Source organism: Mus pahari, chromosome 8 (assembly GCF_900095145.1).
Source record: "Mus pahari chromosome 8, PAHARI_EIJ_v1.1, whole genome shotgun sequence".
NCBI classification, from domain to species: Eukaryota; Metazoa; Chordata; class Mammalia; order Rodentia; family Muridae; genus Mus; species Mus pahari.
The window spans coordinates 105247751-105274633 of NC_034597.1; the positions used below are offsets into that span (position 1 = coordinate 105247751).

At 44.0% G+C, this 26883-nt stretch overlaps 1 protein-coding gene across 1 annotated transcript; it reads left to right on the forward strand.

Moving 5' to 3' along the window:
- Positions 1-397: 397 nt before the first annotated feature.
- Positions 398-26883, forward strand: Gpr180 (G protein-coupled receptor 180). Its single transcript, XM_021203951.2, has 9 exons — positions 398-593; positions 3027-3185; positions 10381-10581; positions 15914-16094; positions 16222-16271; positions 19249-19406; positions 22518-22709; positions 24154-24231; positions 25195-26883. Exons 1-9 carry the CDS (start codon positions 446-448, stop codon positions 25351-25353), a joined length of 1326 nt encoding a protein of 441 aa, XP_021059610.1. The 5' UTR covers positions 398-445; the 3' UTR covers positions 25354-26883.

The window sequence follows — 26883 nt, forward strand, 5'->3', positions numbered from 1 at the left end:
AAAAGCAAAGAACCTGTGCTCCAACTTTGAGGCCGTTTTCCTGCCAGCTATACAGTTCGGCCACGTATTTATTTCTCAGTTCTTTCCTGGAAAGCCTTAGACGTCAATGACAGGCGCGTGCACGAGCGCGTGCGCAGTGGCGTAACGCTCAAAGGCTACCAGGGCGATTGTTTCCAGTATCCGTAAACAGCATCCCTGGAGGACTCCATTTAAAACAGGCGGGAATTAGCAGCATGGCTGGGGAGCGCCGGGATCCGCACAGTTGCACGTCCCGCCCACCGCGGCCGGTGACTGGCTACTGTCCCCGGCTCATGGAGGGCGATCCCGCGCCTTATTGGCCGTCAGTCTCCGGCCCCGCCCCTCGGCCCCGCCCCGCCCTCCGCTGCCGACGTGGGCTGCAGGCCGCAGGCGGTTGCCGGGCGAGCGAACGGAGCGGGCGGCGGGCATGGGCGGCCTGCGGCTGCTAGCGGTAGCCCTCACGTGCAGCTGTTGGTGGCCGCAGGGCGGCCAGGGCAAGACCCTGCGTGGCAGCTTCAGCAGCGCCGTGGCCCGCGACGCCCAGGGCCAGAGCATCGGCCACTTCGAGTTCCACGGTAGGTCCGGGCGGGCCGAGCGAGGGGTGGAGGCGCGCGGCCTCCCGCGAGCCCGGGGTCGGTAGGCGGCGGCCCCGGCGCCTCCCTCCCGCCACGTCGTCCGGGCCTCACCTGGATCCCCGCAGCGCCGCGACCCTGAACCTTCACCACCGGGCTGCAGCCTAATGCACCTGAAAGCCGGTTCCATTTCCCCGACGCCCCCGGTGCAAACCGGACCGCTCCACTGCATCTCCCCAGGGCTCTCCCCCAACTCCGCACTTGGCCTAATTGTATGCATTCGAGCCTTGTGGTTATGAGTGGATGTCAGCTTCCCTGTTGTTTGTAAGATCGGTTGCATGAAACCTGCTTGGAGCGGATTTGGGATCTGTCATTGCCTCAACAGTTTAGTTATTACCGTGTGCCTAGAGTTCATTTGGTGAAGACCGTGTTTAAGTGTTTAGGGAGTTTCGTGATTGGTACACTCTGGCATGTGTGTAAGAGCTGTATTTCATAAGTACTTCCTGGTATCCTCCAGGAAAATCAGTGGTCTTCAGTTGATGAAACTGCAATTAATTTTGCCCCATCTATTTGTTCCCTTAGAGCGTTTTCTTGGTCCTTTGAACATTACTGCATTTCAAGGGAGTCATTTGCTTACTAAAGCTGAGATCTTCAGCTTCTAGGATGGAGTTGCTTTAGAGATGCAGCCGTACCTATTGAAGAGAGGGTCTTAGGCAAAGAACATAGAAATCAGAAGAACATAGAAATCAGAAGCTGCCTGGCATGGGAAGGAAAGCCAAGTCCTGGGAACTTGTAGAATTGGTGTCATAAAAGGAGGCTTTAAAAACACAAACATTGAAGGTTTTACAATTCTGAGAAAAACATGTCAGCTTTTAAAAATGTGAATAAACCCTGGGTGAATGAAGAAGAGACCCCCCCCCCCAAGCAAACAGCTTTGTTGTATTTGGGGGGGGGGTGCTATTTTTGGTCTCTTGACCACCTCGTTATAGCAGGTCCTTTGAGACCTGACAGCACAGTCACTGTGATCTGGGTAGTGCTGGTAAGTCAAGGATCTGTGGAAGCTGTGATTTATACTGTTTGTGCCACACCAATAGATAACTCTGATTGTAATTACCTTGTGGAGGGGAAATGGGGTAAGCCTAGGTTATCAATCAGACAGGCTGGATGCTGTTCAGGAAATGTTATCAAGTATCAGCTGAATTAAAAAGACAGGGTTCATGTTAAGTTGCCTAAATCTCGTGGCAGATCGGGGAAGGGGTACACCAGGTATTTTTTTTCATATATTATGCAGATATAATTCTCTTACGCCTAGTTGTTGCCAGGTTTTGGGCAATTCCAGCTAAATACAGTAAAACTATGCTGAAACCTGTCACTTATTACAATTTAAAGTGTTATAGTACTTTAGAGTCACTTTGTAACACTTGATACAGTATACCAACTTATGTAAGAGACTTTCTTTAGGTACAGTGTACATTTTAACTTATGTAAAAGGTTTAACCACAGCAGTCATTCTAGTAACTAAAGACCTTAACCAGAAGAATAGAGGGTTGTAAAATGAGTCTGTGTTTCCCCTTGCTTCACCCAGCGTCCCTTCCCCCCCGCAGGCCCCTGCTTTCTGCTATTTCTATGCTGAAATTTTTTAAATTATTACTTTTGTTCATGTGTGCATTCCTGTACAAATAACATTATGTGTGTCACTTTCATGCAGGTGTCTTTGGGAGCCAGAGGGAGTCAGATCCCCTAGAACTGGAATTTTCAGATGGTGTGAGCTTCCATGTTGGTGCTGGGAACCGAACCCTTAGTCCTTTTCAGGAGCAGCATATGCTCTTCCTGAGTCATCCCTTCAACCTGGTTCTGGGTGCAGCCTGGCTCACTTTCTGTCATTCACCCCACATACTGTTCTAACAATTGCTTTGTGAAAAGTTGTAAGTATAAAAATGTGTTACGGGTGTAAAATAGTATCCCAAACACATATTACATGTGTTTATTTTCACATTAAAACATAATTAGGTACTAATAGCCTTGTCATGTTAAAAACAAAAACAAAAAAACATACTTCAACAAAAGTCTCTGTAGATTATGAACAAAAACAATGGATGGGTTAGAGAGAGGCAGAAGTTCTGTGATGGTGAATGAATACATAAACAATGGATTAGAGAGAGAAGCAGAAGTTCTGTGATGATGAATGTCCGTGTGTCCCACACAAAGCTTTTCAGTGAAATGCTACCACGCACCACTGCAGTTGCACAGGTACATTCCGTGTTGGGTGAACTCTTAATGCCTGAACGAGGTGTTTGTTGTGTTGAGATTAATTTACATAATGAGATTTAAGAACAGTTCTTCCACAGAAGCCCCGTACTGCTGTGCGGAGTGTGGACTGTTGTCACAGTGCTTTATAGGAACAAACTAGGTGATAATTTCTGTTTTAATGTCAAGGTGACCATGCTCTTCTGTGTGTCAGAATCAACAACGTAGCCGTGGCTGTTGGAAAAGAAGCTAAACTCTACCTGTTCCAAGCCCAGGAATGGCTGAAGCTGCTGGAGAGCAGCCCCGGCTACAGCTGCAGTGAGCGGCTAGCCCGAGCTCAGCTTACAGGTGAGCTCGCGGTCTTCCCTTTGGTCACTTGTCAGCTGTGGGGTTTTCCCCTTCTCATGTTGAAGTATAATCCAGTGTGGTACATGTGTGTATATGCTGAGATGTTTTGTGACTGCATACATGTAACTGCGATGATATTTTGGTTATTCTGTTTACAGCTGCATTTTTCAAAAGCTAGCCTTTTCTTTGTTTGAGGGATAGAATGCTTTTTCTCCTTTTATCACTCAAAAAGTTTGGAGACATCCAAATAATTTATAGAGGAGTCATCATTTATACTATGTTTTATGTATTTCATGCTAATACGACATCATTTTCAGCTGGTTGTAGTGTACAGTGAATAAAACATGGTTTGACTACTGGTTATTTGCCAGCCCTGTGCTCAACACTAAAGATGCTGTGTTATTTCATACAGCTTTCCCTAAGTGATGCTGATTGCACACTGTGGAGGCTTAGTCGTACCACATTACCTATAAATCTTAGGGGTTCTCAACAGGGTCTCATGATTAGGGTGCTAGCCACTGAGGGAGGGAGGGAGAGAGGGAGAGAGAGAGAGAGATACTTTTATATCTTAGGAATGAAGTACACCTGCCATTCTGCCTGTTCCACCCTGTAACTAACTGCTTCTAGGAGACAAAAGTTAGAGCATCAGTATTCATTTTGTTTTTTGTTTTTTTTTTTTCCTCTGCTGTGGTAAGACACTATGACCAAGGCAGCTTATAAAAATTGGGGCTAGGGTCCCAGAGGGCTAGAGTCTCTGGCGGCTGAATGAAAACAGCACCAGGCAACTTGAGTTTAGCCAATGCTCACATCCTGACCCACAGGCTGGAGGCAGAGAGCACGCTGGGATGACACAAGTCTTTTAAAACCTCAAAGATCTCATAATCCTTCCAAACAGTGCCATCAGCTGGGGACCAAGTATTGAAGCACGTGAGTCTATGAGGGGCCTTCTCATTCAAACTACCGTGTCATCCGTGAGGAGAAGCCAGCAATCGCCCTCTTCCCTTTTTCTCCTGTATTCAGTCATAAACATCATTCACACGCAGGACTGTGGAGCCATCATCTCCTCCGTGCCTAGTCAAGTGGAGCATCCCCATTTCCTAATACCCAATCTCAGCGGCTGTCTGGATGCCTGCAAGGCAGGATCCAGAGCAGGGGTAGAGCTGGGCGCTCCTTTATCATTGTCCTGTGGATGCTTGTTGTTTAGACATCCTTTCAGTCCTTAAGGATAATGCTGACAGGAATGAACCAGATCAAAGTAAGGAAACGTACAGTCTGGGCTAGAGAGGTGGCCTAGCTGTTGAGTCTTACTGTTCTTGCCATGGACCTGACTTGTTGGGTGGCTCGCACAACCTTCTGTAAGTCCATCCCCAGGGGATTTGACACCTTCTTCTGGCCTCTGCAGTTTTCCTTCATCCCTCCCGCCACCCTTCCTCTCTCACACACACACTCACACACACACACACACACACACACACACACGCACGCACACACACATACACACTAAAAATAAAATATTCCATGACATTTCAATTACAGTAAGTGTGGAGTATTACTTACATGGTGTACGGTGAAATGGCGGTCTAAGGCCTGGTGTGTAGTGAAGTGTGTTTGTGTGGGCCTGGAGGATGAACAGTTCCAGAGCCTGGCATGGCCAGCAAGATGGGGGCTGCCTGTTGATGTTCATCTGGCACCACAGAAACCTTTTCTTGTTCCAATGAAAATTCATGAACAGGTTAAAAGCCTTGGGCTTTAGGACTGTCATTATGTTTTCCTATACCACGTAGTTCATGTTGTATCCTGTATTCATTTACAGAACACCATTTCCTAATTGCCAGAGGTTCATGTTGTATCATATCCTGTATTATCCATATACAGAACACCCTTCCCTACATTGCCAGAGTGCAAGCCCACTAAACTGTAGCCACTGCTAGTGACTCATGACAACGTGTTCATAAAACAATTGGACTGACATGCTGTGGCTGGATCGTCAGCGTGGGGTAGACGGAAGACTGCGATCTTTGCCTTTGCTGTTATTGCTGTGCATCTCTTTCCCTTCCCTGACCTTTCAAAGAGAGGAGTATTCTAGGAATTATGAAGTGAAAGATAACAGGAGGGGCTGGAGAGATGGCTCAGTGGTTAAGAACACTCACTCTTGTGGAAGACCTGCATAACTGCCTGTAACTAGCAGGAATCTAGAGGTGCTTCTGGCATCTGATGGTACCTACACATACATAAATATAAGAAGAAAGATAGCAGGAGATAGGAATTTTAGAGGAATGAATAGTTTGTTACATTTAGGAGCCTAAAATAAAGTACTAAAAATGCTTATATGTTACATAGTTGTAACATATCTTTTGCATAAACATTTATATAAAACATTGTGTCCTAGTTTGCTTCTCTAGGTAACAATAAAACATTGTTACCTGGAAGTAACCTGGGGAAGAAAGGGGAAGTTGAGCTTACAAAGGAATCAGCAAGAAAAGCCTGGGCAGGAATTCAGGCAGGCAGGAACTAAGGCAGAGCCTGTGGAGGAATTCCGCTTACTGGCTTGCTCCCCAGGATTTGCTCAGTCTGCTTTTTATGCAACCCAGACTGCTTGCTTGTGGGAAGCACCACCCACAGTGGACTGAGCCCTTCTCATCAACCGTCAATTAAGAAAATGCTCAACAGACTTGCCAATCTGATGGAGGTAATTTCTTATTGTAGGCTCCCTCTTCCAAGATGACTCTGGCTTGAGTCAAGTTGACAAACCAGCTAGTATATGTATTTATATAATATGTATTAGTACATATACATACATACATACATGTTTTCTTAATTTCATCAGTTTTCTTGTTTTCAACAAAGCCCTAGCCATGCAGTGTCTGACTCTTCTGACTCACTAATGGTCATGTTTTTAGTGTACTGCTACTCCAGAGCCATCCGTGAGGAAAGCAGAGCCATTCTTTCTTGACACTGTAACAGTGCCACATACTCACTTTTGTGCCATATACTTTTGGGAGCAAGTACATTTTCAGTCTAGTAATCTGATTTTTACAATGTAATGGTCTTAATAAACTTGTTAATTTTACCCTGCCCTTATGTAAAGCCTTATTTCTGGCACACATTGTGAAAATGACCACTAATCTGAAATATCAAATCTCCTGAGACTGAGCTAAGAGTAATTGTGAGACCTGTGTGGTGCTGGGCACTGAGCCCACGCCCTGTCCTCTACAGGCACGGCAAGTGTCCTAACCACTGGGCTGTCCCACCATTCCCAGCATATACAAGATCTCTCTCCCTCTCCCCCTCCCTCTCCCTCCCTCTCCCTCTCCCTCTCTCTCCCTCTCTCTCTCCCCTCCACTGTGTGTGTGTGTGTGTGTGTGTGTGTGTGTGTGTGTGTCACAGGAACTGCAAGGTTTACTCCCAGTGCAGGCTTTTGTTTAATGCTAAAACCTACCTTTGTCAATTTTAGTTCAAAACAAACACACAAGACATTTAAAAATTCTGAAAATTTCTCTTAAAAATTACATGATGCCAAATCATTTGTTGTCAGATTAAGTAGTTAAATGTGATATTACATAGAGAATAATCTGCTGTCTTTTATATCTCACACATGTGATTCCCTTTATGTATACAGTTTACTTTAAAAGCCATTTTAAGCATTAGTATTTTACTGTGAGCATTCCTGTTAACACCATCATTTCTTTTTATAATAATTGGAGAATTAGCCATTCAACCCTTCTTTGGTGATTCACATTTTGTTAATATTTGAGATACTAATTACACCCTCATAGAACATGCATGCTGTGCTGTAGTCTTTTGTCTCAAAAACAATAACACAATATTGTCAAGAGGCTTGCTGCAGACAGACAGCGAGACCAGAACCAAGCCAGTGTCTGTAGGAGGGACTGCTGTGTTTCCATTTGATGTGAGTCCATACGATTTAAATGGAAGCATTCAGAGCTGTACCATGGTCGGATACACAGGCACAGTTTTTGTACTGTGGTGTCGTGGAAAAAGTCTAAATGCTAAAACAACATCACAACAGGACTTTATGCCTGGGGTCCCGAGTTATGTAATGAGAAATCTTATACTTGGGCAGCCTCATTTGAGCTGTTTTATTGATGTGAAGTATTTATTAAGAGTCCTCAGGTACTAACAGGAGCTAAAATTTTAGCCACATTTTTTTGGAATTTATATGTATTCTGAAATACATAAATATATTTTTTGAGAATATATGTATCTGAATATATATATTTAATATATAATATACATACATATACCACACACACACACACATATATGTGTGGGACAGGAAAGAGACAGCTTTTCTCTATGTAGCCCTGACTGACCTTGAACTGTTTGTGTAGACCAGGCTAGCCTCAAGTCCGGTATCTGCCTATCTCTGCCTCCAGAGTGCTGGGATTAAAGGTGTGCGCCACTACTCCCAGCTCAGAATCTGTATATTTTAAAAACTAGTTTAAGTCAGATATCTTAACTTTGATCAAAAAAACAAAAAACAAAAGCAAAAAACCAAAAACAAATGATGTAATATTATTCAAATTCACTTGTTCAGTTTAAGCAACAATGAGTGAAATGGTCAGTTGTAAAGTATAAGTCCTCCATTTTGAATACCAACTAGATTTCCCTGCATTTCATTCATAATGCAAAAAAGTTGCTAGTCCAGACAATATCTGTGTGCCCTCCACTTAGACTTAATAACTGTTGCATAGCATTTCTTTATATCTGCGTGCATGCGTGGATTTTGTTTTGAACTGAACCATATGAAAATCGTCTGCAGGCATTATTGAGAGTTTGCCTTCTGGGCATACATGGCATGTATTTATTTTTAAAGAGTAGTGATGCGTGTACATAGCTGTAATGACATTATTATACCCGAGGAAACAAATTATTTTATAAAATCCTCTAATGTTTAGTCTATTGATGCAAATTTCCCAGTACCTCAAGAACTGTCTTCTTTGTTGGATAATTTTTATAAAGTTGAGAAAAGTCCAGGCCTGGTGTTGTTGTCTCTCTGTGTAGCACTGGCTGTCCTGGAACTTGCTCTACAAACTAGGCTGGCCTTGAGATCCACCTGCTTCCAAGTCCTTAAAGGCACGCACCACCACACCCGGCTAAAACTATCTCTTCTTAAACATTGACATGCAGTGAGAATAATCTAGACTCAGAGATTGGACCCATCCATTTGTTTTGAAACTCTTTCCTCCTGATCCTGGGACTGGCCGTAGAGCCCTGCACGTACTAACTGAACTCCTCACCAAGCTACAGCCTCAGCTCTGTTGTTAAGGATGTGTGCGCATCTGTGTCCTGGTGTGAGAGTGTGTGCGTCTGTGTCCTGGTGTGAGTGTGTGCGCATCTGTGTTCTGGTGTGAGAGTGTGCGTATATGTGTGTGTGTCCTGGTGTGAGTGTGTGAGTGTCTGTCCTGTGAGAGTGTGTGTATATGTGTGTGTGTCTGTGTCCTGGTGTGAGAGTGAGTGAGTGTGTATATTTGTGTGTGTCCTGGTGTGAGTGTGTGAGCGTCTGTGTCCTGGTGTGGGTTTGAGGCTAGATAAGGACAGCAGGTTCCCTGGAGTCAGTTTCCCCTGTAAATGACTTGAGTTCGGTCTCACTGAGACTAGATAGAGTGAGGCTGGCAGCCAGCAAGCCCTAATGACCCACCTCTCATAGTACTGGAGTTCCAGGTGCACACAGCCATATCCAGACTACATGGTTTGGAACTTAGGTCTATAAGCACCCTCTGTAGTTGAGGTTGACTCTGTAGTTGAGGCCTTAAGCTTGTGGTCCTTCTCCATCAGCCCCTCAGCAGGTGAGATAAAGGCCCGGCTTGTTCTAAGAACACTTGATACAGAAGCGTACACCATACAAGGGATGTTCATATACTTCCCTGAGCTAGTCATATCAGGTGTCTCCATGTTTTTATCAAAGTGATACAAAAAAATTATTTACTTGCTCATTGGCACAACTAAGTGTTGTTCTTATTCTGGTCTTTGTTATATAAGGAAACATTATTTTCTTATGTTTCCTAAGAGCATGCCACTGCATTTTAGGGTAAGTGGTTCCTCAGTTATTTGTGTGCGTTTTCTTTATTTGGTACACAAAGAAGTGCAGACATCATACTTGTCCTAGGGTCACTGTCGCTGTGAGGAAACACTAACCAAAGCTGCCTGGGGAGGAAAGGGGGTTTGTTCATTTGTGTTTTATTTTTTGGCTTGCATCTCCAAATCACTATTCATCATTGAAGGAAATTAGGAACTCAAACAGGGCAGAAACCTGGGGAGGCGGGAGCTGATGCAGAGGCCTCAGAGGAAGGAGTACAGCTTACTGGCTTGCTCCTCATGCCTTGCTCAGCCTGCTTTCCTATGGTGCTCAGGCCAGGGATGGAACCGCCCACAATGGGCTAGGCCCTCCCCCACTGGTCACTAATTAAGAAAATACCCTACAGCCAGATCTTATAGAGGTATTTTCTCAGTTGAGATACTCTCCTTTCAGATAACTCTAGTTGTGTCAGGTTGACATAAAGCTAGCCAGCACAATACTGTAGCCAGGTTCTAGTACAGAGCTCTGTGTACAACATCCTGGGTTTCCCTGCTGTGTTTCCCTACAGCCACATATGGGTCTGAGCCAGTATTGCGGTCATTCTTTTCTACCACTCACAGTTCCTTTTAAATAGATCAGTGAGAAGAAATCTTTTTATATAAAAATGATTAGGATGTAAGTATTTTCTTAAGTAAAGACTCCATCTTATATTTAAATTAAGGAAGCTACTTCTGAAATCGTGATTGCAGCTGCTGCATGGCATGATAAGGTTAAAAATCATTATTTGGTATGTATTTTGCCTCGTAAAATAATTTTAAAGTGTTATTAATCCACTGGAAACTTTGTCAAAAGTTTTAATAAAAAATAAAAAAGTTTTGGTAAAACTGAGTTTTATTAAAAACTCGATTTCAATGAAACCATTTCTCTTGTGATATGTTATTGATACTTTTATAGTGGTCTTTCTGCTTAAAATGATCATTTTTGTCTGCTTTATAATCTCTGTGCTTAAATCCTGATATTATACCAGGACTTGAATTTTTGAGGCAAAAAAAAAAAAAAAAAGAAAAGAACAAGATTTTAAATTCCAGTGGATTATGTGAGTAAACCCTGTGAGTGCGCGCGAGCTCTGAAGGAAGCTCTTTCCTTTCCCCAAAGTGACAGTGAACCAGACGGAGCACAACCTCACAGTGTCCCAGCTGCCCGCTCCCCAGACGTGGCGTGTGTTCTATGCCGACAAGTTCACCTGCAGGGATGACGCGGAGAGTCCCCAGGTGGAGGAGATCCCCTTTGAGATGGTGCTCCTCAACCCGGACGCCGAGGGAAACCCATTGGATCATTTTAGCGCCAGAGAGTCTGGTAAGAGGCGGGCTCAAATGTACTGTATATACAAAACAAAAAGCAGTGAAGTTTAAAAAGCAAATGTAAAGACAGAAAATAACAAGTCGTAAAATATTAGCAGGTAGTTGTATCCACAGGCTAATCAAATTTATGTTTTTTAGTTTTATTGATATAGTTTCAGTCTTGTTTTTAGAATATCTTGGCATCATTTTTATAAACAAAAATGTTAATGAATTGAACAATCAACGTTGAGGTATAAACTAACTACTTGGTAGAAATTTCCCTCACAGTAGCTCTGAACAGTTTCATACCTTGCTTGGTTCTTAGGTAATAATGATCACATCTGGTGTTTTCTGCAATCAGATTTACCCCACAAGGCTTCTGTAGAGCTTTAGGTCACTGTGCCTTGCCTTACTGAAGTACCGTCTAGCCACACAGATGTGATTGACAGGACCGTGATACACGTGCTCTTAGTTGTCAGGTAAGCTCGAGAGCAAGGGTCTGCTGGGCCGTCTGTCAGGAGAAGGGTTAGGGTTCACCCCTTCATGAGTCACTGGCTGCTTGACAACGTCAATAAAGAAATGCCATTGGATCTTGTTAGCCACAGCAGATGAGCCAAATGAGAGTGAGGCCACAGGAGACTTGATTGTCAAGGTCAGCATGCCTGTTTGCCACAGATGGAAGACCTGGTCACCGTGGGGTGCAAAAGGATGAACCTTTCTCAGAAATTTAGAAGGTCAGAGGGAGTCTTGGGGTCTTAAGGAAGGAACAGCCGCTGAGATATTTGCAAGTACAGATTGGCTTAGGTTATGTTTGGCTAATGCACCTCAGGCTGGAGACTTACTAGAAGTTAGTCTGCCATGTTTTGTCTTTGCAAGCTGTGCCAGTGTTCCGAGTACTGTAGGATGGACAGACAGCATTGGGGAGTGGCGGGGGTGGGGTGGGGGTTTGGACTGATGGCCCTCATGTGGTTTGAAAAAGCAAGACTCCTTATTTCCTGTGACACTTGTTTACTGGAAAGAAGTGCCCTGCTCTCTGAGTACCAAGTCTCTGAACTCCGTGTCCGGACTCCGAGTTCAGGCTTTTTTATCCTCAACCCTCGTTGGGCATCTGAACTTCAATGCTACAGCGTGACGTAATCCCAGTTGCTGAGATGGAACCTCTAAATGTGTGTCACCTTGCCCTGGCTCTCCCTGAACTGTCCCACACTCCAGTGGTTCCTAGCATGCCTCCTAGTGGGAGGCAGAGCAGGCAGATCTCTGGGTTCAAGGCCAGCCTGCTCTACACAGTGACTTCCAGGCCAGCTAGAGCTATATAGTGAGACTGTGTCTGGGAAAACAAATATATAAGTAAATAAAATAAAATAAAGATAAATGTACATCTCCCTGCTGAGACTCAGGCTTCTTTTGGGTTCTAAGCTAGACACTGAATCAGAGTCCTGCCGTTGCTTCTAATGTTAGAAACCTGCATTTTACTTTCTGTGAGGGATATGCTGGTTTTGTGGTACAAATCTTAAGGGGGTCCTTCCTTTTGTATACCATTGGTTTCCAGAGGAGAGTCCCTAGTTTTTTGGGTTTTTTTATTCTTTTGTTTTTTCGAGACAGGGTTTCTCTGTGTAGCCCTGGATGTCTTGGAACTCACTATGTAGACCATACTGGCCTCGAACTCAGAAATCTGCCTGCCTCTGCCTCCCAAGTGCTGGGATTAAAGGCGTGCACCACCACTGCCTGGCTTCCTAGTTCTTTTATAAACCTATTAGTGTGTCTGATTCTATACCCTGGGTAAGAAAATTTTTTTCCTGTGTTTTTTTCATTGAGAATTGACTCCATCTGAAAATTTTAAATTAAGTAACCTACTACAATCTACAAGCAACATACAATGAACGTTGTATGCTATTCTCTTTAAATCTTACAATTTTGGTCTAGTTAGTACATTCTAACTCTAGACTGTGGTTAACCACTGGTTTACAGTGCAAGACTCATTTTACAAAACCAACTAAGCAAACTTGACGCTACCTACCATCATATTCCTAAGTAGGGATATAAGGCTGTTTCAAGTAGAAAAAGTGGAATTACTTTAAAAGGTTAATCATGAATTTAAGAAGGAGTGAGGGGGACAAGCTAGAAGTGGAAGGGAAGGAGAAAATGATAGTGCACATGGGAATCCTCAAAAAGAAATGTAAAGAATTGGAAGACTGAAAACCTTGCTATTTTCTGTTCTTGTTTGGAGTTCTAGAATCTTGAGAGCTTGTTACCCAGAGCAAACTGATTTTTATTGAAATAGTGTGATAGGTTTTGCTACATTGTCTCGATCTCAGTAGACACACAAAGTTATCTGGTCCAACTTAGTGCTGCTGAGAGGGAGCAGCTGTGGGCTCAGGGCAGAAAGACTCCCTGTGCACGTGATGAGATAGTCAGGAAGTAGCTTAAGCAGAAGGTCTAAGGCTCCTTCTCTGGAAGATGATGCTCTCACTGGGCGTCTGTGACCTGACCAGGCTCCCACGCCTGTGCTTGTTAGCACCCTCCTTCTCAGTGTTGGAAAACATGAGGGTAGGCAGATCATCCGTTGGTGTGAGGTCGTGCTTGAGGGTGGGAAGATGTTGCTCTGAGACAAGTCGGGCTATGCAGGGTGGTGCTGTATCCAGCATCCCTGGCTTGCTTGCTCAGGTGAGGCCAAGGCACTGCAGCCATTCTCTAAGCATTCCCTACTCAGTCTCATCAAAGCGTCTTTAAGGCTTGCTTTATAATCTACACATTTTCTTGTAAGTACTCACTGTCTGCTACGTGTCCCTCTAAGAGTCTTCTTTAATGTGGACCTACCTAGTTACCCACCTGTAGTAAAATTAGATTTGAATTCCAGTGTGAACAGCACAAATTGCCTTCTTGTGACTGCTAGAGGTAGAACAAAAGTAAAATCCACAGCTGAAGAGAGACAGATGTGACTTAGAGATGAACTGCTTAAAAGGAAAAACAATACTAATGCCCAGAGTGCACGGCCAGAGTGCTCTTTAGAGTGTTTTATGGACAGGCTCAGGGTAAGGCTTCCTCATCCAAGAGTTCGTTAAAAGTTTGAGTCATAGCTTTTTAATATGTTAATCCAATCGTATTTTTCTCTCTTTGTAATCTTAGCTTTTCTGGGAGATATATTTACCACCGAATAATGTCCCTTTGTCCTTAAGTTATTTTGATTTTTTTGTCAATAGTCACAGTTTTCATAATCGATCTGTTACATAATGAGTACTAAACTCTGATCCTGTCGTGGGTACTTTGCAGAGTATTACAAATAAATAACTTTCAATAGACGCTTTGTGGAATTATTGAATACGAAGAAGGAAGAATTAGAAACAAAAATGAAGACAAGGGAGGTGTCAGGAATTTTGCTGACCCACAGCTGCTAACATTGGAAGCATCTGCGCTTCCTGCCTTGTTCCAGTACTGTCATTAGCTCAGGACCATAGTGCCACTGTTCTACATACAGCCTCTCTCCTGACAGCTACCCTGCTACCCCAGCCGCTCCAGCGAACCCAGCCACTCCAGCGAACCCAGCCACTCCAGCGAACCCAGCTACCTCAGCTACCCCAGCTAACTGAGCTACTCCAGCTAACCCAGCTACCTCAGCTACTCCAGCTAACCCAGCTACCCCAATTAACTTATTCACTGCACTGAAACCATGAGCTCATCACTTGTGTGGTAGAGCAGGAGAGACACCCAGTGGTAGGAGAACTTCTTGCTGGTTTTGGATCTTTTGCTGGTGGCCCCAACATAAGGAGTTTGAGCCTTTTTTTCCTGGGATATCTATCTCCTGGTTTGCTTTTCCAAAATGACTTTTGGATAATAAAAGTCTTTTCTTTTCTTCATTAATTGGCATTTACCCTAAATGGGAAGCCGGAGCAGTCTCAGGATTCTCATTGGAGTGGGAACAAGTGCAGCTCCGTGCACAGACCTGGTAGAGAGCTCTGTGCTCACCCGCATTGCGCCCTGGTGTTCAGTGGAGTGTAACAGCCCTGCTCTCAGGGACTCCTGTGAATTCAGGCTCGTAACCTTCGTGTCAGCAGAGTGCACATCCGTGGTACAGCAGCCACCGAGGAACAGTATCATGTGAAAAGTGGTCAGTACTCTATACAACATGGTATAATACCTGTTTATACAGCATTTATACTGTACTGGGTATTGAAGATAATCTGCAGATGGTTAGGAGTTGTATAGCAGATATGCATTGGGTTTTATACATAAATACCATACATTTTATTTAAAGGAGTTCTGATGTCTAAGGGCTTCCTGGGACCAGTCTCCCTTGGCTTGAAAAGAAAGACTAAGTTAATTCCTTAAACTCAAAACTATGAAATTCCCAGGCTTCTAACTTGAAGTGTATTGGAATATTTTTTTTTTTTTTTTGAAATTTCACAGATGAAAACTCAAGTCCCAGTCTGCTTTTCGTAAGGTCACATGGCACTTCAGGAGACCAGTGGCAGAGGGCACACCATGGCGCCGTCTTCTGCAGTGTAGCACCTGCTTTCTTACTCGGTTCTTACCTAGGCCAGCAGTCTCCTTTGCTCATAGCTTCTGCCCACTCAGAGCTGACGTCATCACTGCTGTGTGACTCTGGCCTGGTCTAGGTGAGCCCTTCCTGGCTGCAGCTCTCAAAGCCCACCTTCCGTGTGTAGTCACTTGAGTTCTGAGGGGCGGTATGGCTCATCTAACTTGGTTCTTGGCTATTTGGACTGGTGGCTAAGTGTTGTCAAGGTTCTTTGCCAAAATGGAATTCAAGGTAACAGAACGTGCCAAAACTCTGATTCCCACATGTTAAGTTATATGAGGATCACCTTAGGGCTTTCCAAAGCAGACTGTATGACTTCATTCTCCGGTTTCTGATTCCGTGGGTCTGGATTGAGACCCAGGAATTTGCATCACAAGTTGTCTGATTGTGTTGTTGGTCAGGGACTACACTTGGAGAAGCATGGTCAAGGTTAAGCTACTGGTGACAATAAATGTTGCTGGCGTTTTCAGGATAGCCGTGCACCCTGAGCTTATCGAGGTGTCTCACTGAACATTGAAGCCACAGCTGGCCACTTTCACGTGAAACACTTCTGATTTTACAGTGAGTCTTCGTCCTGCCTTGAGGGATTTTGTTGTTTCACAGATTGACTTTACCTCGGTTGTTTTAAGTGCCTTCTTATAGGTCAAGCTTGGACCCAAGGCGTGCGCATGGGGAAGGGGACAGTTAGTAATTCCCATCTCTCTTCCTTACATAGCAAATGTGTCCAAGCACTGGAGGTGAAGGAGAAGCAGACCGGAAAGCTGCCTGATGGATGCTGTCCCATTTTACTGAAGCCCCCTCTCTTCTCTTCCAGGGCTGCACGAGTTCTTTTTCCTCCTCGTCCTAGTGTACTTTGTAACTGCCTGTGTCTATGCGCAGTCTCTGTGGCAGGCTATGAAGAAGGCAGGGCCCATGCACACCATCTTAAAGGTCCTTACCACTGCACTGCTGCTGCAAGCTGCTTCAGCCTTAGCTAATTACATCCACTTCTCCAGGTAAGCCAGCCCCAGTGCTCATCACCAAGCCAGTTCATCCTAAGTAGTCCACAGTCATGCTTGCTTTGATTGTGAGCATTTCTCACACTGATAATTTACGCTGATGCTCTGCTCTGCAATTACTCAGGTACTCCAGAGATGGAATGGGGGTGCCTCTCATGGGAAGCCTGGCAGAAGGTGAGTAGGCTTCTGAGCGTTCTTTCAAAGATAGACTTGCCATCTTGTTTTTCTACTTAAAAAAAAAATCAGTCAATCAATCAAACAAACAAATAAAAAACCTTTATTTTCAGCTAGTGTTATAGCTCGGTAGTAGAGTACTTGCCTAGCATTGAATGAGGACCTGGGTTTAATCTCCAGCAATGTAGAGTATGATGATGATGATGATGGTGGTGGAACTAAGCTTAACTGAAATAAGACTGTAGATTTAGTTCTCAGATCATGTTTGATCTTATAATGGCTTACTTCTTCATTGTTTATTACCCACATACACTCCCTCAGTTTATCCTCAATAAAGAGTAGGTATGTTTTAGTAATCCCCATTTTGCAGAGTTGGTGCTCAGAGCTACCCAGTGTACACTCCAGAGGTCAGTCAGCTTGTGAGTCAGAGCCCAGCTTTCCAGTCGCATTGCACAGGGTTTTCTCTGTTGTAATTCTCTTTTCTCTGTTTCTGATCCAAGGCTAGTGCACTTATAATTAAGCTGACCTCACGTCTTTGTTCTTTCTTTTATAAGAGAAACTCCTAGTAAGTAATTTTAAAAATGCTTAAAGGTCTTATAATCATGGCATTTAAAAAAGAACTTGAGAGTGAAATCAGGTCTTGTGCCGTTCTTTATACTCAGAAGCTAAGGTTTGGGCTCTGGAGCCATGCTGGATCACCTGTCCCGTCTTCCCGCTGTTCCTGGAGTCTCGCCATGCTGGCGGTCTCTCCACAGCGCTCATTCATCTTCTCAGGACTCCCTCAGCCAGATCTCATCACCCATGTTCATTGTGGAACTTGAGGAGCCTTATGTTACCTTGTGACATGAACACGAGGCAGTTGTCCTTAGTGAACACCATTTACACCTTGGCTTCTCCTCTTTCTTTTGAATATGCATGGGCATTCAGTGGACTCGTGCAGGCCAGAGTTACAGAGGTGGCTTAGGCAGCTGGGGAGACTGACATCTGAAGAGGCAGGGTGCACACCACAGACCTTAGCAGAAACCAAGGGTCAGTGAGGATTTATTGAGGAAGTGTTGGGTACCTGACTGTGTTTCCTTCAGCTCTGGGAATGGAAAGGCGCTTGTCTCAAGCAAGGGCTCTACCACAAGAGCTATCCCTTGGCATTGGAGGGTGGGGTCTACTTTGTGACTGTCCTTGAGCTTACTGTATACTACAGTCAGCCCTCACACTCACACTCCTAACCGTGGCTGGAGTCCTTGGGTTAGGTGTGTGTGACTGGCGTGGGCCACACCTCGCTCTCCGAAGTAGTTGTTGTTTTCAACTTCAGTGAGCAGATGTTGCTAAGGATCGGTAATTCTTCCAACAAATAGTTGTGTGATCTGTGTATTTTGTCTATGAATATTATCTACATTTACATACAATACACATTTATAAACTGTAAATATGTTTATAGATAAAATAGCATGCATCTGTTTTCAGCCACAGTGAGCAGGGTTACAGCATCCCATCACCCTGTACTACCAGGAGAATAAGGGAAAGAACTGGAGCATGAGGGTTTCCCCCAGGCATTTGTGTTTGCTTCTTAAAGCTCACAGAGGAATTCCTTCAGCCGGTGTCTTCACAATGTTAGCTGACTGTATCTGTGAAATGTTTAATGACATTAATTGGCATCACACTTAGACACTTGTGGTGAAAGAAAAATGAGCTTGATCTGACAGTCTATGTCATTCAAGTGTAGTAACAACTCACTATGTGCATCCGCCGCCGTCGGACACACGTAAGCATACATTCGTAAACTTTCCCTGTGGAGACCACAGACATGTTTGCCCCCGACAGACAGACACAAACAACACAGGAAAACAATTGCACCCAAGGTCTGGGTTGGTGAGCCAGTGAGTCTAGTTAGGATAACCTGGGGTAACACAAGCAGCCGTGCCACTGAGAAAATGCCCCCACTCCCAGCACCTTAACCATACTCTCAGGACGGAGTGGGTGTGTGAGCCCCTCCTCACCCGCCATGGCGGGAAGTTAGGGGGCTTAGTCTTGTGCAGGTCTCCTGTGGGTAACCATAGCTGCTGAGAGTTCAGGGAGGCAGGGCAAGGCCCGTGTCGTGCCCAGAAGAGAGTGTGCATGTGCAGTAGCCTGTTCATGTAGACAACATTCAGATACATGTGACGTGTGCAGATTTTTGATGTGCAGCTCAAAAACATAGACATTACACCCCAGCAATTTTTCTCTTTGTACAAGGAATCTCTCTTACTCCAACGCAGTAAAAGTATAAACTGTGTAGGTGGCAGTGTATTAAGCTCTGATTTAAAAATACACTATGATAGAAAAATAATACCTTGTATTGTAAGCAAGCAACTTACATTTAAGGTAAATGTGTTTGTTTCTGTGTGGTGTACTTCTACGGAGGATGGATTCTTTTACAATTGAGTCCCTCTGCAGTGCAGGTGCCGGCCACCTGGTGGCGCATGACGCCAGTCCATGCAGCTCTTCATTTGTCACTAGGACTCTGTCATATCAGATATTTCTTATTAACAGTTTTACAAAGTACTCCCCTATTACAGCTTATCCAGAAAACCTCATTAGCAACCCCAGAAAGGATACTAATATTTCTACATTGCAAAATTATATTTAAAGTTTATTTTTGTCAAAGTTGACCATAGCAATAAGAGTTTTAAGAGAAGGAAATATATAGTTTTAAGGTTAGACATATATATATATATATATATATATATTATACAGTCATGTATCTACATTTTTAAGTGATAGCATTGAACTTATTTTAGTTATTTTTGTAACCAATTACAAATTTTATGCAGAAAAGTTAATGTTTTAGAATTATTACACAATAATGTTATTTAACTTATTTTATTTTGTGGTTTAAAAATGCCTTTCTTTTGTTTAAAAGGGGTACTCTCATCTCAGTGAACACTGCCCCCGTCCTGAGAGTTGTGGAGCTGTACTGACCCTGGTTTTCATCCCCCTGTAGTTTTTGACATTGCATCCCAGATCCAGATGCTGTACCTGCTCCTGAGCCTGTGCATGGGCTGGACAATAGTGCGGATGAAGAAGTCGCAGAGCAGGCCGCTCCAGTGGGACTCGACGCCTGCATCCACGGGCATTGCAGTCTTCATCGTCATCACGCAGGTGAGGGCGCTGCTGACAGCCGTGCAGCACGCAGGTGTGCCTGAGGGAGGCACCTGGGCCAGGAGGACCGTGGAAGGGTTGAGTTTAAACTGCAGGTCAAATAATCGCCTTAATCTGGGCGCTGGCATGTGTCGATAGCAAGGTTTGGAATACACTTCTACTGCTTTCTAAAAGTCATTCCTTACTTTTTCTGTTTTCTTAAATATTTTTTTAAAAGATGTTAGCATTTCTTAGTGTGGAGAGATAGCTTAACAGTAAAGAGCCCTGGCTGCTCCTCCAGAGGACCCAGGTTCAATTCCCAGCACCCTATGCTGGCTCACAACCGCCTGAACTCCAGTTCCAGAGGATCTGACACCTTTTTCTGACCTTGGCAGGCAAAAAACCATGTGTATGGTATAAAATAATTTCTCTAATCATATTTCTTTGCTGAAATATTCAAGAAGTGTAGTTAAAAAATAAATAGGTAAAATTTAATCTAAGAGAGGAATAGTGCTTTTAGTAGTAATAACACTATATGTGTGTGTCTATGTATGTGTCTCTGTGTGTGTCTGTGTTGCTGCATGTTTGTGGGAGAGGCATGAGTATATGAGCAAGGGTATAATGAATGTGTGTGTGCATGCGTGTGTGTGTGCGCGCACGTGCTGCTTTGTGTGTATGAGATCACAGGCAGCTTTTGCTATTGTGGGTTGTGGGCATAGAACTTGCACTTTACTGGCATTGACGGTTAATGGATGCTGGAGGAGGGTTGTCACTTGATTTGGTGGTACAGCCATTGACAAGCTGTCCGAGGTCTCCTAGTCACATAAGCCAAGTAAGCAACCTGATGAATGCTTCCCCTCCTGCGCTGGCTGGTTCTGTGTCAACCCGACACAGCTGGAGTTACCACAGAGAGAGGAGCTTCAGCTGGGGAAGTGCCTCCAGGAGACCCAGCTGTAAGGCATTTTCTCAATTAGTGATCAAGGGGGGAGGTCCCCTTGTGGGTGGTGCCATCTCTGGGCTGGTCGTCTTGGGTTCTATAAGAGAGCAGGCTGAGCAAGCCAGGGGAAGCAAGTCAGTAAGTAACATCCCTCCTTGGCCTCTGCATCAGCTCCTGCTTTCTGACCTGCTTGAGTTCCAGTCCTGACTTCCTTTGGTGATAAACAGCAATGTGGAAAATGTAAGCGGAATAAACCCTTTCCTCCCCAACTGCTTCGTGCTCATGTTTGTGCAGGACTAGAGACCCTGACTAAGACACCTCCCCAACAGAAAAGTCCTAACAGTTGGGGGGAGAGTACGGGGAAGAAGGGCTTCAGTGGGAGGGGTGGGTTGAGGAGAGAGTGTAAAGGGGGTGAAAGACTCAAGTTACTGTGTACATGTGTGAACTGCCAAAGAACAAATAGGGAAAGCTTTGTTTAACACGAGCTGGGTTAGGTGTGACTATGGTTATGTTCTTGAAGTCTGCCTCTCTGGTGGCTCCAGTTACCGTGATCTGTGTGACTGCTATCACAGCTGCGTCTGTTGTTCTGTATCAGCTCATGACCTCGCACTTTAAGACAAGCACTTGGCCTAGGACAGAGGTATTTCCCTAACCCCAAGAACTGCAAGTTTTATGTCCCCAAAGAAAGTTTCCTTTGTGGGGTAGCAAAAGTAGCTCATCTACTAGAAATGCTGTGCTGGCGAGAGTTAGACAGTGCAGGGGTGAGGAGAGCGGGAGGCTACGACAACCCCTGACGGCCAGAGAACTGGCTTCTCGGTGTTGTTTTGAGGTGAGGCTTATGTAGACCAGGCTGGTCTGAAATTCGCAGAGACCTGCCTGCACCTCCCTAGTTCTGGGATTAAGTGAATGAGCTGCTACTGTACCCGGCCAAAGAATTGGATTTTTAAATGTATTTATTTATTTATTTTGGTTTTCCGAGACAGGGTTTCTCTGTGTAGCCCTGGCTGTCCTGGAACTCACTCTATAGACCAGGCTGGCCTCGAACTCAGAAATCCGCCTGCCTCTGCCTCCCAAGTGCTGGGATTAAAGGTGTGTGCCACCACACCCAGCCCCAAGAATTGGATTTATTGAATTTTATTTACCAAAGGTGTTTGGAAGTGACTAAAAACTCAGTTTTTGAATACTAAGCTTACATAGGAAGCCTTAAAGTATATTTGATGATTAAAAAAAAAAAAAAAAAAAATGAAGTGATTTAAGCACTTGGTGTTTAGTAGGGGCAGGGGGAACATGGGCAGCACTAAATGGAACAGTATAAAGAAAACATGCTACACTTTGTACTGTCACAGTAAAAAGATGGAGTATGTAACCGTGCTCAAGGAGCTTATACAGAAAGAAAAAATGTGTTTTTAGGCTGACAAGATGGCTTGTGCAAATGTAACATCCTGAGTTCAGTCCCCAGGACCCACATAAAGATGGAAGGAAAGAACCCACAAAGTTTTCATCTGATCTCTACATGCACAGTGTGGCACATCCTTGTACGTGCATATACACTAATGCTAATGGTAAAATAAAAGTTAAATAAATAGACAAGTGTGTTTACCTAGGCAAGTTACCGGGAAAAATCAAGTTTAGCATCAACAATTCTGACTTGGTACATTATTATGTTAGAGAAAATTCTGGGCCATTTGCAAGTGGTCTGAAATTGAGCGTGGTGAGGTGTGCCTGTATTGCCAGATCTCAGGAGGTAGAGACAGAGATTGCTGAACATCTGAGGCCAGCTTGGTCTTCATAATGAGGCGCAGGGTAGGCAGGGATACCTATCAAGACTCTTGAAAAACCGAGCAAGTTAGCCTTGAGATGGTGAGGTGGGCTTAGAGCTAAGTTTGCGTTCTCTCCCCTTCAGTCACATTTATTCTTAGAGTAGATGGATTTGACCATGATACAGTAGTGGCTATTTGTCTTGTTTCATTGTTTCACTGTGTGTCACCTGATAGAAATCCCTTAGGATTATGAGTACAAGGAAAAGAACTACACTGTTGATTGACAGCCTTGACAGGCAGGTACATGTTTGCATCCCTCAGGACTGTTATTCTCACATAAAAAGAGATGCTTGCCAAAGAGTTGAAAACATACATTTTATTGTAAATAGGTTTGGGTTTTTATCTAATTATTATCATTATTATTATTATTTGCAGAGCATTTTGCTACTTTGGGAGCAATTTGAAGACACCAGTCACCACAGCTCACATTCGCACCACAGCTTAGCCGGGATCTTGCTGATCATCTTACGAATTTGCCTAGCGCTGTCGCTGGGCTGTGGACTCTACCAGATCATCACGCTGGAGAGGAGCACGCTTAAGAGAGAGTTCTACATCACATTTGCCAAAGTAGGGCTGGGCAGGAAACGGCTTCAGTGGTCTGCTTCTCTCTGCTGGCTGTGGGAGTTACTAAAGAGTTGCATGTTTCCTGTGCCGAGCGCTGTGTGAAGCCCTAGTTCCCCCAGCTAACCCTGATGGCCTGCATGAAGTGGCTGTGAAGCCTGTTACAGAGCCCGTGGAACGGTGTTTTCCACGCAGTGTTTGCGGGCTGAGTGCTTTTTCCTCATCAGTAGTGACTTTCATTCTTTGCTGTGGGATTTTAAAGAAAATGTTTGTCATCAGCCATTAACTGTGTGAACTGTTACTCTTGGAGTTCCATTGTTCTGTAACAAGCGTGGGCAGGTGTCCTTCTGATTAAGAGCGTGTGCAGCCCAGGGTTAGCCCGTGTGCTGCATGGGCATCTGCCTCCCACCGTGGGTGGATTGGGTTCTCGTGCCCAGCCCATCTCTGGAGTGCTGTAGTCTCTCGGAGTGTCTGAGCTTCTCTCGCTTGGTTCTCATGGCTTCCTCTCAGAGCCAGTGCTGCCAGCCCCGACGCCTCTGCTAGGGAGTTAAACACATATGTTCCTCTGCATTTCCCTCTCTTCCTATGAGTAGGAAAGTACTGAACACTTGTCTCTTACTCCTCAATCTTGAAAGGGCCCCAAGCTTTATAAACCTGACAAGGAGATACATTGCCACACTCCATGGGAACATAGAGGAAGGGACTAGAAAACCATGTAAAATCTCCCTTTTTTCTGTTCCTGGTGCTCCTCTGCAGTGCCCTTCAAACAAGTGACCAGGAGCCGGGTCTGGGGAGCCTTACTAAGCAGTTCACATGGACATGTAATCATGGCTTTGTCCTTTTAGTTATTTTTGCAGAAATCGGATCTATTTATAACATATTTGCAAAGGTAGTGTCGTAGATATTCTAAAAATTAAACAGTTTGGTTAGGGAAAAGAAGAGTTAATGTCAGAGCAAAAATAAAGTATCTGTATTTTATTTCAAGTTTACTCTGAGGTGCTGTTGAGGCTAGTCAGAACCTAAGAGAGAACATTAAGATTTTTATTCTGTGCATATGTGTGTTTTGCCTTTGTGTGTGTGTATGTATATGTATGCACACACACACACACACCACATTAGATCCCCTGGAACTAGAATTAAGAAAGTTGTGAGCTGTCATATGGGTGGTAGGAACTAAATATGGGTCTTCTGCATGACCAGCAAATCCTCATCGCCACTGATCCACCTCTCCCTCCTCTCGAGGCCCTGAGGATATTAGTAACCTTGCTGTTTGATATTGATTCAGGATCTCTGTAGGCCAGGCTACCGCCAGCTCTGCAATGCGCCTGCGTTAACGGTTCCTAAGCTTAGAAGACTGCAGTGTGCGCTGCCGTGACCTGCTAGGTTAGGGGTTGTCTTTAATCTGGCTCCTTCTAAGAGACACGGTTCTCACTTTGTGTGTTTCTTCCAGGGCTGCATCCTGTGGTTCTTGTGCCAGCCAGCGCTCGCATGCATTGCTGTCGCTTTTAATGACTACCAAAGAGATAAGGTCAGTAGTAGTGGGCAGAAAAGCGGCTGTGAGCGTTTAGAACACCGTTACGTAGGGGTGGATAGCTACTTAGCCATTCAGAGGCTTCTTGAGTTCTTTAAAATTCTTTTAAAAAAAAAATTAACATTGTTGAATCCATAAATTAGAAGTTATAAACATTGAAAAAGAGCTTAAAAATTAGTTTATAAGTAAAATGTTAGAAAAGAGTTTTTTGTTGGTCTGCTTTTGAAACAGAATCAGACCACATAGCCTTGGGCCTCAAGCGTAGTCCAGTTGATCCCCCTGCCTCTGCCTTTCAAGTGTCAAGATTACAATCACATGCTACCACACCCAGCCTAGAGATAGCTTTTATGAGTCATAGCAATTTCAGAATCATGCTTTATGAATGAAATTAGAGGATATGTAATGGAGTTTTTGAAAGCAATGATTACAGTTGTTTACTGTACTTGTAACAGCCAAGATAGACAGCGAAGTCACATTGCTTTAACAGACTGCAGAGTAGAGGAGACTGACTTTGATAGGTTAATACCTGCCCTCCTTCAGCGGCAAATGGCTCTGCCATTAGTGCCTATAGACGGTAAGTGGCAGCGTGGCCTACAGAAGTAGATGTGACGCCAGTGTCGTCAATGTTTACATAGGAGCATGCTTTGCTGCTATTCTATCTTAGCCAGATGCCTGATTTTTCTTGTTATCAAAACTGTGTGACGTGCACACCCATGGGAGACAAGGTACTTCTCTGTCCTCCTTTGGCATCTGAAAACAGCATCAAAGGGACCTTACCCTTGAACAGTCACAGCTCTGAAGGGAAGTCCGACTGTGTGGGATGTGTCTCATGAATTGAACCTGTGGTAAAAGGCCAAGGAGGACAGACAGACTGGGTGTACAACCCAGAAGTGGACCCGTGGTACTTAAACACACCTCGCTGCTCTGCATGAGTGAAGCACTCCCTTTGTTTTCTTGCAGGTTATCACAGTAGGTGTCATCCTGTGCCAGGCCGTGGCCATGGTCATTCTGTACAGACTTTTCCTGTCCCACAGTCTTTACTGGGAGGTCTCCTCGCTCTCCTCAGTTACACTCCCACTGACCGTCTCGTCTGCACACAGAGGGCGCCCTCACTTCTGATGCTTGAGTTTTGAGAACCAGTGAATGGAGAAGTGCAATAGGATCCAACGCAGCGCCGTCTTGCTGTGACTTATTTATAGAACTGAACGTCAGCGGGGTCAGCAGAAAGGAATAGAAGCTCTGGAGTGGACTCAAACAGTGAACTTCTCAGAAGGAATGTTGTTTCAGGATGACTGAAATAGTTTCCACGTGGAAATAAATGTGAAAAAGACTGCTTAGAGTACATGTGGGCCAGATGGTCACACTTGCAATGCCTCATCACTAGCAAACTCAGGCCTGATAGTCCTACAGTATTCACCTAAACAATACTTACCTGTGCGTGTCCAGCTAGCCCAGTTAAGAAATCAGCGTGCTGTGCTGATTTTAAAACTACTTCTTTTTATCCTTTAAAGAACATGCATTTCAAATTACAATTTAAAGGACTTGAAAGTGAAATTACTTCAGGAAATATATAGAAAATATGTTAACAGTTAAATGAATTAGCTTTTATTTATTCACGGGTGGAGTTATTCTGCAATTTCTCCTTGTATTGTTAGCTCTGCTTCAGGTCTTATCTTGATTGGGAAAGGGTTTTGGATAATGTGTGGAAAATCATGGATACATTACATTGGTTGGAAGAACAGAAGGCTTAAGTCTGAGGACGTGGGTAAGGGACAAGCAGGCTTCTGTGTTTAAAAAGAAGGAAGGAAAAAGTAGTATGTGGTATGGCCCTGAAATTTTAATCCTAAGATAATTCATTTCTCTTATGCTGAATCCCTAGTCCTAATGAAGCTGTAGACACAGATTAAATTAACAGAAGCATTTCACATGAATGTTGGTTACAGTCATCAACCTACCCATGAATTCCTGCCCAAGGATACTTAATCAGGATTAAATTTTCTATGAATAATTGAAAAACAAAATACTCACTGGATTTGTTATAATCCGTGTTGGCACTGGATTGTAAGTAGTTGCCATCTTGAATCCTTTGTAATAAAGCGGTGTGTGTGTGTGTGTGTGTGTGTGTGTGTGTGTGTGTGTGTTTGTTGCTCCCCAAATTAAGTATGCTAGTTCTCTCAAAAGGTTCCTGATTAAAGAACCACTCTGTAGCTGTCAGAGCTTGCTGTATGTTGGTATTTGTGAAGTCGTTTGGACCTTTTTGTTTACTTTTGACTAATTTTAAATATTGTTATCTGCTTACCATATTTTTAAGCAGGAAACGGTGCAATGACCCGTTAATTGAGTTTTTAATGGAAAGGTTCAGGTAATGAAGCAGAATGGAAAAGGTCTGTGGCTTTGTCTTTATTTTTTCCTTGCCTATAGTTTCATTTAAAATGAAAATATCCTGCTTTATTTTAAGACAAAATGTGTTTGCAGTCAGCAAAATGGCAAAGTAATATAATCTAGCCAATGATTAAAACATTTCTATAGGTTACTGTATGTTTTGTTCAAGTACACATCAGTTAAGCAAAAACTACACAAAGAATCCCTGTCTTGAAAAACAAAACAAATGAACGAACAAACCCAGGAGTGAAGCCTTTTCATAAAGCC

What these genes read in the sequence shown, in the direction of transcription:
- Gpr180 (XM_021203951.2), top strand. Translation starts at nt 446, where the DNA reads ATGGGCGGCCTGCGGCTGCTAGCGGTAGCCCTCACGTGCAGCTGTTGG. An exon ending in CGGCCACTTCGAGTTCCACG is followed by an intron (nt 594 to 3,026) that starts GTAGGTCCGGGC and finishes TTTAATGTCAAG; the next exon opens with GTGACCATGCTCTTCTGTGT. An exon ending in AGCCCGAGCTCAGCTTACAG is followed by an intron (nt 3,186 to 10,380) that starts GTGAGCTCGCGG and finishes CTTTCCCCAAAG; the next exon opens with TGACAGTGAACCAGACGGAG.